This window comes from Orycteropus afer, unplaced genomic scaffold (assembly GCF_000298275.1).
Source record: "Orycteropus afer afer isolate SDZICR_OR568_19922 unplaced genomic scaffold, OryAfe1.0 scaffold00036, whole genome shotgun sequence".
Classification (NCBI taxonomy): Eukaryota; Metazoa; Chordata; class Mammalia; order Tubulidentata; family Orycteropodidae; genus Orycteropus; species Orycteropus afer.
The window spans coordinates 2694896-2709899 of NW_006921623.1; the positions used below are offsets into that span (position 1 = coordinate 2694896).

General features: G+C 53.5%; 1 protein-coding gene across 1 annotated transcript in view; it reads right to left on the reverse strand.

The window, feature by feature from the left end:
* Positions 1 to 14383, reverse strand: part of PHLDB1 (pleckstrin homology like domain family B member 1) — a 48291-nt gene extending 33908 nt beyond the window's left edge. The window contains exons 1-5 of the mRNA XM_007936458.2: positions 14324 to 14383; positions 13523 to 13646; positions 12433 to 12603; positions 3662 to 3787; positions 658 to 2006 (exon numbers count right to left, since the gene is read on the reverse strand). Coding sequence (XP_007934649.1) covers positions 658 to 2006; positions 3662 to 3787; positions 12433 to 12603; positions 13523 to 13646; positions 14324 to 14383 — 1830 coding nt within the window. The remainder of the gene's footprint in view (positions 1 to 657; positions 2007 to 3661; positions 3788 to 12432; positions 12604 to 13522; positions 13647 to 14323) is intronic.
* Positions 14384 to 15004: the final 621 nt, after the last annotated feature.

Genomic DNA, 15004 nt, shown 5'->3' on the forward strand with positions numbered 1-15004 from the left:
TTTAGAACAATCAATCGTGAGAGAACAGAAGGGCAATATTTGCACAGGGGGATAGCTGGTGGAGGGGGGCACGGGGGGTTGCATAGGAAAGGACACGGTTGTTATTGTTGTTATGTGCCGTCGAGTAGGACCTGAATCATAGTGACCCCTCCTTGGGTTTCCGAGGCAGTATGACTACAGAAGTAGATTGCCCCATCATCCTTCCGAGGAGTGGCTGGTGGGTTTGAACTGCCAGCCTTCTGGTTAGCAGTCAAGTGCCTTAGGCACTACACTACCAGAGCTCCCGGGAGTTAACTACAGGGAGGAACTGAGAAGAGAACTGTTACATTGTGGGGAACTGCAGTCAATGTCATGAAACAAAATGCATATAAACTGCTGTAAGGAAAAACATTTGCTCTGCAGATTTTAACCCAAATCACAATAAAAGTTAAAAAAAGAAAAAATAAAGTAAAATAAAATAACGTCTTAGAGATTTAAAAGAAAGTTCTTCAGGGCACCAGAACCTGAAGGCACCCATCATTAAGGTGGACCCTAGAGGGGGTAAGCCCGAAAAGGCTAGGCCCTGTCCCAGGCCCCCTCCCACTCTATCAGCTGGCCTGCCCAGGCCCTCGCAGAGATCCTGCCCTGGACAGCAAGCAGCCTCCTGCATCCACTCACCAGCCTCTCCATCTCCTGCTCCCGAAGCCGCTCCTGGCGCTGCCGCCGATGGTACTCCAGGAGGTCGTCCTCATTGTCACTGATCTCCGTGATGCTGTTTTTCCGCTCCCGGGTGACGGGCACCCGTAAGTCCCCACTGGAGAGCTTTCTCTGGGCACGGGGACTCTGGCGGGGTGAAGCCCCAGTCAGTGAGCCCAGACTGTAGGCTGGGCTCAGCCTGCCACTGAAGCTACCCTTGCGGGGAGCCAGGGACTCCCCCAGTGTGGGCGAGGGGCTCCGTGTCCTACGACCCCGCCCACCCAGCGTCAGGGAGAAGTCCTCTGGTGATACCCCGTGGGCTGCCCAGCGCCGGGGCCGAGGACTCTCTGCCACTTCCCTGGTTAGCTTGGGATCCGGGGTGGTCCGGGTGGGCATAGGGGAGAGAGCCCGTCGGGACAGAGATGGGCTCAAGGGAGGGAGTTCCCGCATACTGTCCAGGCCCCGCCGACCCAGGTGGGGGCTCTCAGGAGGCTGTAGGGTGCGGGTGCCTGACCCGTCTGAAAATGTTCGGCCCACCAGCTGGCGTGAAGGGCTGGTTGTCAACACCCGCTCAGTGCCTGGTGTCTCACGGAAAGGGCTGGGAGGGCGGTCCTGGAGTGTGCCAATCTTGTTGCGGGGAGCAGGGACTGGAGGCTGGAACTTGGGGCTGCCAGGAATGGTGGTGGGTTGGCTGCGGGCACCGGAAGTGGAGTATTCACTCAGGCTGATGGCCACCATAGGCAACTGCCTACCCAGCCGGGGGCTCTCAGTGGCTCTGCAGGCCTCTGCCAAGACAGTGGCTGCAGGGCTATCTGTCAGCAGACCCCGGAGGCCAGGGCTGGGAGGCCGCTCGTGTCCGCCTTTCCTGCACAGCTGGGGGCTTTCAGAGGAGCGGGCACCGCTTGGGCGGGGCTGTGGGGGCTGCAGGGCCAGATGGTAGCTGGAGGAGCGGGCAGGAACCAGCGGGGGCATAGAAGGTCCTGGCTCCTGCCCGCTGGGCGAATGGCTGGCACAGCTCCCACTGCTGGCTGGTGAGGAGAGCGGAGAGAAGGCTGGAGAGGTATTGTCATAGCTGGAGCCCACAGACATGGCACCAGGGCTGGTTGGAGGGGATAGCAGATAGCGCCCACCATTAGCCATCGGTGACATTGGAGAGGTGGTAGCAGGCTTCTTGCCAGTAGCTCCAGGCTCTTCTAGCACCAGTGAGTCCATGATTTCCTGCAGGTCTTTCTCAATAGAGCTTACTAGGGAACTGTGGCTGGCACAGGCAGAGGGTCCTCGGGTGGCAGGCTGTAGGGTGTGGTTTCCATTCACCAGGCTTTCAGATTCAGCTGAAGAGAAATGCAAAGAGGTCTCAGGCCCTGGTGTCCACTTTGGGGAGCTGTATATGCACAGCAGAGAGGCCACTCCCCCACCTTCTCCTAGCATAGTGGGGTTGTAAGGGCTTGCCACTGACGGGCTGTTCAACCTCAGCCAAGCCACTTACCCTCAGTGTGCCTCAGTTTCCCCTCTGTAAACAAGAGGATGGACAGGGCCTTTCTGGCTCTAACATTTAATGACTAAGGGCAGAGGGTGGTCATGATGCCTCAGGGCAGACAATGCCAGGCACTGTTAAAGCCTACTTGTTGCTGACTCACTCCACACTAGGTCCCTACTCTGCCTTGGTTTCCCCAATCTCTTGTACCTCTACTTCAGGAAGGGCAGGTGCACAGCCTGAAAAGGGGATGGGGACCGGCCAAGTTCCCTGGGGCACCCAGGGACATCCTCCAGGGTGCAGCCAGAGAGGCCCTGGATAAACAAAGCCTTTAGGGGTATATATGGTACCACTTTGTCCAATCAGAAGCAAGGGAGGGGTCTGGTGCTAATGGCTGGTTCCTAGAAGCCAGGCTGGCCAGCAGCAACTAGGTGCAGCTCAGTGCCTCCAATTATCCCACTAAGCCACGCTAGCAAGTGCCTGCCTTGGCCTTGGCCCTGCCCCAGTGTAATCAACCAATCAGGAGTCCCTGGAATCACTGCCCCAAACAACTAAGGGAGCGACAGGGCAAGGTGGGGGTGGAAGAGAGGGTAAAATTAACCAGGAATTAGACTGAGAACTCAGGCTTCTGATCCCCCAAAGGGCTGGAAAAGACTGGGAGGGGTAAGGGGGACAGCCTTTGCAAGAGTGAGTTTGGGTCCAAAACTATAGGCATTGTGTGGAATCACAGTTAGGGGTTTTCATGGGTACCAGTGATCCTGATGACCACCAACCTTCCCCATGTCCCCAGTCTGTTTATGCTACTGATGCCACCCCCCTTGACATATACCCACCTGCCCCAGCACTATGTTGGCAGCTGTCACCTCACAGCCATCAAAATGCCAGCACAAAGTCTGGGGTGGGAGGCCCACTGGCAGTCTCCTGGTCTGTACTCCACCCATAGGCAGCTGGGCTGAGGGGGATTGTGTTGGTTCCCTGGGACAATCATCAACTCTCTTCTGGGGATCAATAATTCACACACAAACTGCAGCTGCTCCACTGAGTCATCAGCTGGCATGGCCTAGCCTGGGGGTGGGGCAGAGCTCAAGGAAATGATCACCAGCAGGTGGAACCCACTAATGCTTACTAGGGGTACAACCTAATGCTTCATCTGCCCATCAGGCTACCCTTGAGGGTAAGGCCAAGGTATTGCTGGTTCTCTGGCACTAGTTCCCTGGACATGGAGGGCCAGGGTCCCAGACACAGAGTGGCAACTTCCAGGACAGTGGGGCACAGGCTGGCAGAGCCTCCCATCCCTTGGGCACATGACTCCTCAATTCCAGCCAAGCAGCACTGCTTTAGATCTCTCCCAGTAGCCCAACTGCCTGGCACTCTTCACCAGTGCCTCTTGGCAGGTGGCAATGAGCCCAGACCATGGATATTGTCCTGCGCTGACACTCAAGGTATGACTAGAGTGGCAAGGAGAGCAAAGGGCACCACTGACCCAACCACCTGTCCTAGCAGCACACCTACCAGGGCTAGAGGTGTAGGCTGGCCCAGGGGCCCGGCCCCCTGCCGGAATCATGCTCTTCATCCACTTGGCTTCAGCCGGGTGGTTAAAGCGGAGGAAAGTGGACTGACCCAGGCACAACATACAGCCTGCAGAGAAAGCAAAAGTTGGGCAGGGCAGGCCAGGGCTGAGTAATCCTCACCCCACAGCACTCACTACAGGTGTCCCACCTACAGCACACTAGCCACACAGTTTACAAATATGCTCCAGGGCACCTAACCCCATCTGTGCTTGAGACAGAGCCCTCCAGAACTTCACAGCACACAGCAGAGTGGAAAAAGCACTGGTTTGAGAGGCACAAGATCTAAGTCCTAGTCCTAACTCCTCTTCTTCTTAATGGCTATGAGATCTTTGGGTGAAGTCGTTTCACCTCTCTGAGTCCAGTTCTCTCATCAGAAAAATGGGAACAATACTACTGATCTTGCAGGTTAATAAGACATTGCACATGAATGTGCCTATAAATAGAGAAGGTTCTTCACAGAACATGGACACGCATATCCCCCATCCAACCTGTATCCATGACCCCTCGGGTATGTGACCCCTCTATTTGCCCCATGGACAGAAGAGACAATTTGAGAGACAACAATTCCCAAGATCACAAAAGGGGCTCCAAGACAGGGGATAGGGTAACATTTGTGGCTCCTTATCTTTGTGTGGCCCAAGGAAAGCTCTGTCACCCTCTCCGAAAGTCTGGGGACTGCCACCCTCTTGCTTTCTGACAAAGCAACCTGGCCTGATATTTTTTTGCTCCCTGGCCTCCCCTGGAATTTAGCCAAACCTAGGCTGCAAGCCTTAGCCAAGCACATTCCCAGGCAGTAGACACAAGCCTAATCCTGCCCAGGATATGGAAGTGCATTGGGGGGTAGAGATGTAGGAGCCAGAAAACGCAGCCAGGGGCACCAGCAGCAGGTGTGCCCACAGGCGCCTAAGCCTGGCTGGCAGAACTCTCCGCCACACCAGGTGCTAGAGGGCTCCTCCAAAAGATGCTATGCTGGGAGGAGCCAGAGCCCTGATGTTCTCTACCACCTACCTGCTGTTCCAAGTTGTCCACATCCTGGGCCCTTGGGCCCCAGCCTCCTGTCTACCCTATCTGGTGCCACTTGGCACCCCAAGCTTCATGCCAGTCTGAGTTGAGACTGGCAAGGAAGTCTACATTCCTGGACTCTGAGACAGTTCAGCTCAGGCAGGCCACAAGGGTAAGGGGCATCCCAGGCCACGTGGGTAACTTGGCTGGCCCCTACTAACAAGCTCAGGAGCCTGTTGCTGGGACCCTGGGCATCACTGAGTCATGAGGCAGGTAGCAGACTGAGAACCCCGTCTGTAGCAGACAGCCATAGTGGACAAAGCTACCCACTACCTCTGCAACCCCAGACCTTCCCAGGTAGGCGGGCATCAACAATTCCAAAGGCTGATGGGTGGTTAAAAGCCTTGGTGCTTCAATGGTTAAGTACTCAGGTGCTAACCAAAAGGTCTGGTGTGGTTTGAACCTACCACTCCTCAGGAAAAAGATAATACAGTTTGCTTCTGTAAAGATTTACAGCTTTGGAAACTCTAAGAAGCAGTTCTACCCTATCCTATAGAGTCGCTGTAAGTCAGAAACAAAGACAGTAGGTTTGGTTTGGTTTGGATGGAAAGTTGGGGGAGGGGGGAGCCTTCCTTGCCAAGCCACCAATTAGAAGACCCCAGGGTAATCATAATCAAAAAATAGTAATAGCCAACCACACCGTCCACCTAATTACAACCACAGGTGTTTTAGAAAAAGCCCTCCCCCTCCTTTCCGGTCATTTAATAAGCTAATTAATAGTGAGTTCATAGGGTCCAGACAGACCTGCTCAACCTTAGGTTGATAAGGGGAGAGGGTGGTGGAGGTCAGGAGCCTGACTAGGCAGTCTAAGCGCAGAAGGAGGTGGGGAGTCTGGGTGGATTCCAACCTCTCAGCTCCAGGCCCACCCAAGGAGGCTGCTGGCATCTAGGGACCCTCTACCCTACTCTACTGAGTTCCCTGCCCCCTCCTCTGTCCCTCATGCTCTCCAGCACAGGGGGTGTGGCCATGCTGCCTCTGGGCTATAAATAGGTGATGCCAGGCAGCACCATGCTCCAGCCATATTAATAGAGCAGGCAGGAGGGCAGCAGGACTGAAAGCCACCCAGCTCCTGCCCAAATTAACTTTCTATTTGCACTCAGGGCCCCAGGCATTACCCCAACTCTGTCCCCTACTGCCCCCAGAGGCATGGCCAACCTGTTTCTGGGAAGAAACCTCTCTTGTCTACTCCTACCTCATACTCCCAAAAGCCAGCCCACTCAGGAACCCAAGAACCCTTTCCCGTCAGCCAAAGGCCTTGGTCTGTGCACTCGATCCCCAGAGGGCTGCAGGTGGAACTACACATCTGGAAGGAAAAGGGGGGTAAAGAAGAGGGTGGATCCTATCTCTGAGAGACTCAGGAGAAAACACACACACCTTACACACACTCAGAGAAAGACACACGGATTCAGACACACTAACCATACTCCCAGAGCTACATGCTCACACAAAGCGTCAGTCACTGCCCTGCTGGCCACACAAATAGAATGGCCAAAGGGAGGCTGGGTGAGGGGAAGATGAAAGGAAGAGCCGTGGCCCTTGGGTCGGAGACCCCCTTGCCCATACCCAGGTTCCCTCCTTCTAACCAGGACCGTTCACCCTACCGGGAGACAGTCTGTTAAAGGAACCTGCCTAGGGCTGGGGAAGATGAGGGGTGCACCGCTGAGAGTACCCCCAAGCCCAGACCTCAAAGTCGGAAATGTCCGGGGCTTCGCATCCTCAAGCCTCCAAAGAGTAGCCGAGGTATCCTTTCCCTGGTGGCTCCCACCCCCACAGGCTGCTGCTCTCTGCCCGCGCTTCTCCCCACCCCGCTGCTGGGGGCTGGGGCTAGCCGGAGCTGAGGACTCACCACCCAGACGGGACCTCCGGGCCGCGCGCCTCCGCTAGCTCGGCCCTCCAGGTTCCCGGCCGGCCCAGCCTTTGAGGGGGCGGGCCGACCTCCCCTGCCGCTGGCTCGCGGCTCCAAGCGAGCACCGAGGCTCCGAGCTGCCGCCAATGCCCGAGGAGGGGCGGGCCGGCCACCACCGGCGGGGGAAGGGAGCCAGGGAGGGAGGGACAAAGGAGAGGAGGTGGGGAAAAGGAAGTGATGGAGGAGAAGACAGAGGAGCTGGATGGAGAGGGCGGGGCGGGGCTGGGCGGGGAATGGAGCGAGGGAGCCAGCGCCGGGATTCCGCGCCCGGGGCTAGGGTATAAGTGGAGCCACCAAGGAAAGGCTCACCAGCGTTGAAGAGGGAAAAACCAAACCCACTGCCCTGGAGTTGATCGCAATTCATAGCGGCCCTATAGGACAAAGTAGAACTGCCCCCTTATGTTTTCCAAGGCTGTAAATTTTTACCGAAGCGGACTATCACATCTTTCTCCCACGCAGCAGCTGGTGGGTTCGAACCTCCGACCTTTTGGTTGGCAGCCTAACAATTTAACCACTGCACACCAGGATGAGGGCAAGTTAGATGTAAACACAGAGGCCAGAGGATGAAGAGCCAGGAGGCAGCAGTGAGGTGAAGACTGGGGTCTTCCAGTCCCCTCTGGTATGAAGTCAGTGGACTCCGGGGCTTCGTTTGGGGGTCAGCCCTACACCTGACTGCTATGTGACCTTGGGCCAATCACACGCTCTGGCCTTGTATTCTTTATCTACTGAATGATGAGGCTGGACTCAATGACATCAGAGGTCCAGCTCCAACATTCTGTGGCTCCATATATCAGAGTACAGACAGGAGCTGGAACTTCCAGGGAGCCAGCTAGATAATTAAGTCCAGCTTTGGGCCTTAGTCTGCCACTGTTGGCAAGGTCAAGCCCTTCCCTCTTGAGTTCAGGCCAAGGCAGTGCTCAGCACAATGCAAGAAGCATGGAGCCCAGCTCTTGTTCCCATCCTAAATGCCTTCTCTGGCCTCCACTGCCCCCAGCTCATTCCACAACACAGGATGGACCAAGCCAGTCTACCAGAAACTGATCATGCCTCCTCCCAGCCATACCCTCCAGTTGTGCCAGTCCCAAGAAGCAGCCCCTCCTCATCCCCCAATAAGACACCCTACCCATCTGGGAAACACTGTAGCCTGCCTCTGGAGTCCCCAGCATCAAGCTGAAGTTCTCAGCCAAGACAGTACCTACCACCCAATTAGAACCCCAGAGAATTGCTCTTGTTCCAGAGGCTAGGCCAGAAGAACTTCATGAACACGTCACAATTCTCTGACACATTTATATCTCAGCAACTCATATAGCCCCACACATATTCTCTCAGATACACAAAGACACCATGTGAGATGTGCACACTCTGAGTGACACAAACACTCACTGTTACACATACTCACTGTCTTTCATGCATTTACTCTCTCACACAGATCCCCACAGGCACCAAGTCCTCTCTTAGTTACACACTCACAGACATTCTTTCACTCAGCCCCTGGAGAGACTATGAAAGAAGTCAACCTTCACAGTGGAATCATGAGGCAATTTTCCATGATTGCTGAACATCTCCCTACCCCACCTACCTACACTGCCATACTACACACTCACACTGAGCACACATGCCCTGCTCTCCTTCTGAATGAAAACGGGAGAACCATATAGGGTCAAATGCAAAATAAAAGGGAGCTTTTTAAAAAAAAAAAAAAAAAAACTCAGGAAGAGTGATTCATCTGTATGGAAACCGTGACAGCCAGCTGGATAGACCCAGACAGATGCAGAGGACGGCTGCCAGTGAGAAACTGAACAGGAGGCAGGCACAAGGAAGTAGGAAGCTGAGGGTTTCTTCCTTTGAGCTTTATTAGTCAAGATCTTTACCAGCCTTTTAACAGGAAGGTTGGACACTTCACTCTCAATTTACAGAAAGAATCACTGACAATTGGGTAGAAGACGCAGAGTGTCCATGTCCAAGATCCCAGAGGGAAAGGTTGGATAAGGCAGGAATCCTGGCCACACAACCACTTCCGGGATCTTTCCCACTGGCCCCTACCCACCAATGAAGGGCTTCGGGAGCAAAGGAGACATGGTGACCAGGCAGCCAGCGAATAGTAGGAGTGGATGGGGACCGACTGTCTAGACAGCCTGGGCCCTGCACTGTGTGACTTTCTGGGTCCTCCCCTGCTTAGTCCTTCCCGGATCTTTCATGTGGTTTGGCCACTGTGGTCCCGGGCGGGCGGGGCAGCCTAGACCCAGATTGAGATTCCTCCTCATTTTCTTGGTCCTATTCCCAGCTCCACCCCTTGCTCTGCAGAGAAAAGGGCAGTGTGGGACACAGGACATACCAAGGTACCTACTGGTGGGGGGGTTGGAATTAAGATCTTCCTGCCTCCCTTTTTGCTTGCCTCCCCCCTTTGCCCCACCTAAGCACATTCCTGCTAGAAGAGCCTGTCACTGCCATCTCTGCTGGCCATGAATTGGGCCTCTCCAAGTTGCCTATGGCTGGGCACGATGCCCAGAATGATGCATCCAGGTCCTGGCCCAGACAGAGTGGGCTCCTTGTTATCCCCAGGGTAGTCATCTGTTTTCAAAGAGGAGGGTCCCCTCTACAAGGTTGGGTTAGGGGAACAGGACAGGGAAAATACTCATCTTATACATATGCCCACAGATAGATTTGTGGCTCATGAATTCTCATATATACATAGGATTTCACACACAGACATTTTGGTACCCACAGTCCTGAGTTCACCTCTGCCCCTCAAATGAACATGCTGATCTATAAACACAAGGGATACACAAACACAGAGATACACAAGCCCAGAGTCACAAACACATCTGGAAATACATAAACATACTCCAGTTACGCAGACACACAGAGATAGCACATGTACCCTGAGCCACCCAGTTTCCAGGGAAACGCACTCCCAAGAATGTCCGGAGTGGGGCCAGGCAGGGCTGGGCTTGGTGCCTTGCTCCAGAGATGAGACAAGGAAACCCTCAGCTTCTGGAGCCCAGGGGAGGGGGAGGGCTGGGGAGAAGAACACCCGCTCCTTTGTGCCTCTGCCTACCCCTCCCCAGGCTGCCAAGCTTCTAAGACAGGCGAGCCCAGACAAGAAGGCTATGGGGTGGTAGAGAGAAAAAGGGAAGGGGGTTTAGAGTCAGAAGAGAGTGGGAGCATGCATACTTGGCAGGGTGGGCTTCTGGCTGGGAAGAGTCACTGGGGCCACAGGAAATGCCTAAGAATTCCATCTTGGCTCCGGGTCCCCACTCTCCACAGGGAGCTAAATGATACACTGGGAAGACTGCACAGAGTGGCATAGAGTGCATCATTTTCCCCATCCTGTTAACAAAACTAATGGCAAGAAAGTTCAAGAATAGGATGTGATCTGGGGTGAGGATGGGGGGTAAGGGATTGGCTCTTTCTCCAACTGTGGTGCAACAGATCGCTTTTATAAGGCTTTTTGCACCATGGTCTTGTAACGCCCATCAAATGAATGGGTAGGACTACGCAAATGAGATGCTTGTGGCCAACCAAGAAGAATGGACAGCTTGCTAATAATGCAAATAAGGTGTGTGGTAGGACCATGCAAATGAGGTGTATGGAAACCTAACCAGGGGAATGGTCATGGTCAGTTTTGCCCTCCTGCTAGGCTTGTTTGCCATCCCAGAGGCAGACAAGGGGAACCTCAATACCACCCATAAGAAGAGATGGGAACAGGGCACATCTTTTGGACCTGGGATCCTTGTACTGAGAACTTCCTAGACCCAGGAGACAGAGAGAGAGCCAGAGCTGTAACGAGGGAAATGACATGAAGACAGTGAGAAGCAGCAATGGAGAAACAACAGCAGCAGAACCAGAAGATTGGTACAAGACGGCACAATGGGCTTCCTGGCCCACAGGACAAGGTAATTACAGTGGGTATGCTGACCCACAGAGCAATAGAGCAGACCACCTTTGGGAAGGAGGCTTCCTGGTAGAGCAGGGTGCCCCCAGGCACTTGTTGAGGAGCTAGGCTTGCCAAGCCATGGAGCAAGAGAGCTGAACACCTTCAGGCTGAGACTTACTAACAGAATAACGTGCCTCTGGGCACTTATCAGTGGAGCTACAAACCTTTGTAACACTTCTTTAAGCAGGCCAGAGGTTGGCCAGCCCAAGGGGCCTGAGTGACTGAAGAGCCAAGGGACCAAGAGGCCAAGGGCCAGGGAGAGGCCTGTTTGGGTGGACAATTGAGAAGCTGTCCTAACAGAAGAATGATCCTGCCCAGAGTTGTATCCTGAGTTGTTTCTGATCCCCATAATTACGAATATTGAATGTGAGTTTGGTGTGGTCACTACAACAAATTATTCAACCTAGAAGAAAAGTAAAGAGTGCTGTGGGAGGGACGACTGGTGTCCGAATTGGTGAAAAGGTTGAAGAGAGGAGGTATGTCTGACCTCTGCCTCATAGAAATCAACTTTGGGATGATGCTAATGGTGATTCTCTCTCCCCATCACGAAATTAGAGAATGTGAGATGCCCCCACAATGCCAGTTTTATACCAGCCTTCTTTGAACTTTGTCCCTACCTCTCCTTGCTATTCTAATGTCCACCTCCAAATACCCAGTTCTTGGGGGAAGATGCATTTTGCAACTAAAGCAGACCATCATGAACCAGATGGCAGCACAGCCAAAGCCCCAATTTATGGATATTCCTCCTTTCATCCAGAGTGAGAGACCTAGAAGGTGTGGGGAAGGCAAGGGCCTTCCTGCTGCTGCTGTCCAACCTGCCTCCTTGAAGTCAGTTGTGCCCCACAGAGGGCAGGAAGATAGAAGTGGGACAAGGACTGGTCTCTGGGTCAGCTGGGAAGGAATCACATTTAAAGGCCCCAGGGAGTGTGAACAGAGGAAGAAGGGTATGGTGGGGAAAGGGTGGGATTTCTATGTGAACGGGCTTCCAGCCAGTAAGAGTGCTCAGAAAGCAATGCCAGATCATCAGAGTCATCAGCCCTCTTGCTCAAATCCAGGCTCAACCCAAAGCCCCTATTCCCACATTAATCCCACCTCGACCCTTCACCCAAGTCTGCTTCCTTCATTCCCCTAATCTGACAATTCCCTGTATGAATTGATACCCAGAATACTGTTTCTAGACTGAACACACCAAGTCTATCAAGTACCACCGGGGCCAATCCCCTACCTACCTGTTAACTATAGTTAGGGAACAAGTTTTGAACTACCTAACACAAGAGAATAGTCTATGGCTTTGGGAACAGGGTGGTAACCACATTCATGACCCATAAGCTACTGTCACTAGTATTGTGACAACAGTGGGCATGTCCTCAAATTTTGCTCTTGCCCCATCCTCATCAGGGGTGTCATCCTCTCCCTTACCTTTTAAAATAACCCCCTTTTGGCACCATAGAACAATACCTCTGTTCCACTCTCACTGCTCCAATTGCTCTCCCCCTAACAATTATCACATCACCGTGCACCCCCCCCCTCCAAGCCTTGTGATATCAGGAATTAGATCTCTTTCCTTCCCATGGTATAGGGAGGTAGGGTTGGGGTGACAGAAAAGGAAGGCAGGTTGAAGCTAGGTCTGGATAGCAGAGGGTTTGGGGATGTTATTTAGGGATATTCAAGTGTACCTGGGCACCCCTACCCCTAATAAGCCCACTGGGACAGTTACCATGGCAACCACTCCAACAGGCTTCCCCTGCATCCGATATGCACAATCTTCTAAATTGAGGCTCCCCTGTTTGGGGGTATCAAACCTTACCCTGAGTAAGCCGGGTGGGCTGCCGGACAGGGAGCCCATCAATAGTGCAGGCATTGCCACAAGGATATAGGGTGAGGGTGCCCCGCAGGTTCTCGATATAGCAGTGCTCTGGAGCAAGGCCAGGGCCCTGCAGTGAGATGTCCCTGGCTGCAGAGCCAATCACAGTCCTCCCTGGAGACAGAGGCAAACTGAGTCAGAAGGGCTCACCAGGCTGAGGAGGCAGGACAGGGCAAAGAGGGCTACGGGGAAGTGTATTTCTACCTCCAATACCAGGGAAATCACTGGTCACCACTGGACACGCTTAATGGGCCTCTGTGACTGGTCCCAGGCAGTAAGTGGTGGAATCTCCTCTCAAGCAGAGAAATTTCTGGCCCCGAGATGGGAAAGCCCAGAGGAAGGGAATCTCTTTTCTATGGGCCTTCTAAATTTCCCTCCCTTTCTCTCTCTTCCTCTCACTCCCTTTGCCACCAGCAATCTCTCCCTCCCTCACTCCCTCTCTCCTCAGACACAGCCTTTCTTACCGGCTTCAGCACATACAACCTCTCTCCCTGCAGAGCCCCAGTGACTGGTATTTGGGGAATGTGGGGAATGTAGTATCACCCAGGCAACAAGTATGGCCAGCAGTGAGAGGGAGGGCAGAAGCTGAAAGATGAGGTGGGGGCTATGGCAGGGTCTTATCTTGGGAGGCCTGGCCCCTCTCCTAACCTTCCATTTTCTGCTGGTACTTTCTTCCACACCAGGCACTGTCCTGGAGTGGGATCCCCTGTCTCCTGGGCCACACTGGTTGCCAAGAGCAATGTGTTCTCCTATTTCTCTTAACACAATCCTCCTTGATTCTAAACTGATCTTTAATCCCCAGTCATGGAGCCAGATTATCTACCAAAGAGGGTAGGTTGTCTGGGAGGCAGAGACCAGGGAAACAAACTGTGGGGTGGAGTGGCACAGCCTCCCATTTAGAGGAGGAAAACATCACCAGCAGACAGAAGAAGGGCCCCAGCATGTGTAGGAGCCTAGACTCCAGGGCAGGGATGCTTACGGGGATGGAGAGGTGGCAGGTGGGGTGGGTGCCCTGTCTTCTCTCCAAACTCACCTTCCTCCAGCGGCAGGAGGGTGATGGCTGTGCTGAGTCGCCCACTGCCTAGGCTCACCAAATGGGGTTTGTCCGTCTGCACTTTCAGTCCTTTGCCTGTCTCGATCAGGTCCAATGGTCCTTTCTGCAGGTAGTGGGAGTAGGAGATAAGCATTGTTAGAAACTCTAGGCCAGCACTTTATCACCCTAGTCCCAGCTACACCACCATCCTCTCCAGTCCTGAAGAGGGCTCTGAAGTTGTCGAAAGGCTTAGCACAAACTCTGGCACATAGCAGCATTCCACTAAACCATAATTAGATCTGAATCTAGGCCACTAACTGGTCCCCCTGGATTTATCTCAAGTCTTGGCTTAATTGTCTCTTTTGTCTATTAAGACAGAGATGAGGAGAGAGCAAGCAGGTAAGGGGGCAGGAGTGCTAGATAAAGAGAAGGGGGTTCCATAGAGAAGGGTCAATTGAGTTCACTATAGACTTGACCTTGGAATCCCTCTGACCACCACTTGCCCCTGCCAAACTAAATTACAAAGGAGGGTGGGGGAGTATGGATCAAGGAGAGTGATGCAGTTTGGGGTCAATCTATAAGCCGCTTCCTAACTTTCAAAGGGTATTTTCTGGTTGAACCAATTAACCTGATTCAAATAAAGACTGAGCCGTTAATAGGCTTGGGAGCTGGGGAAGGGTAGAGAGGAACAGAACTGCTGCTCCCATCCTTGAGCTGGTGGGTAGAAGAGCCCATCCTCACTAGCTAATGGAACCCTGGTGTAGCCCTCTTGCCCCCCACATAGGACCCAACCCCACTCACCTGTACTATGGCCTGGGTCTTACGTCCAGGGCCTATCTGGTTCCTATTGAAAGTATCCATGGTCCTGGGGCTCCAAAGTACCTAAGGACACAGCAGAAAGCAAATGAGGCAGGGAGGCTAAGGCAGAAAAGAGAAAGGAGTGGGCTTTGTGGCAGGGTTCTCAGGACAGGGGCAGCACCAGCCAGCACTCTCATGCTGAAGGGAAAGTGGAGGTAGGTCAGGAGCCTCCCAGGGGGAAGGTGGTGCCAGGTCTTCAGCCACAGCATGGACACCACACCTCACCCATCCAGGCCCTTGCCATCCTAAACACGAAAAGCTCTATATGGCCCAACCTATACTTCTGTGTTTTCTTTGTTTTTAGGAGCTCTGGTAGCATAGTGGCTAAGGCACTTGACTGCTAACCAGAAGGCTGGCAGTTCAAACCCACCACCCACTCCTTGGAAGGAAGGTTGGGCAATCTATTCTGTAGTGATACTGCCTCAGAAACCCAAGGAGGGTTCGCTATGAGTTGGGTCCGACTCGGCACATAACAACAACAACATGATACCCAGAACTCAGGTCTTGGCAGCCTAAGGATTCTCAGCCATTTGGAGCTTTAAGCAAATTCTCTTGGTGGGAGAAGCAGAATGGAGGCCCCCTTCTGGGACACTAGTAGCTAACGGGTTCCCAGGTAGGTGGCAG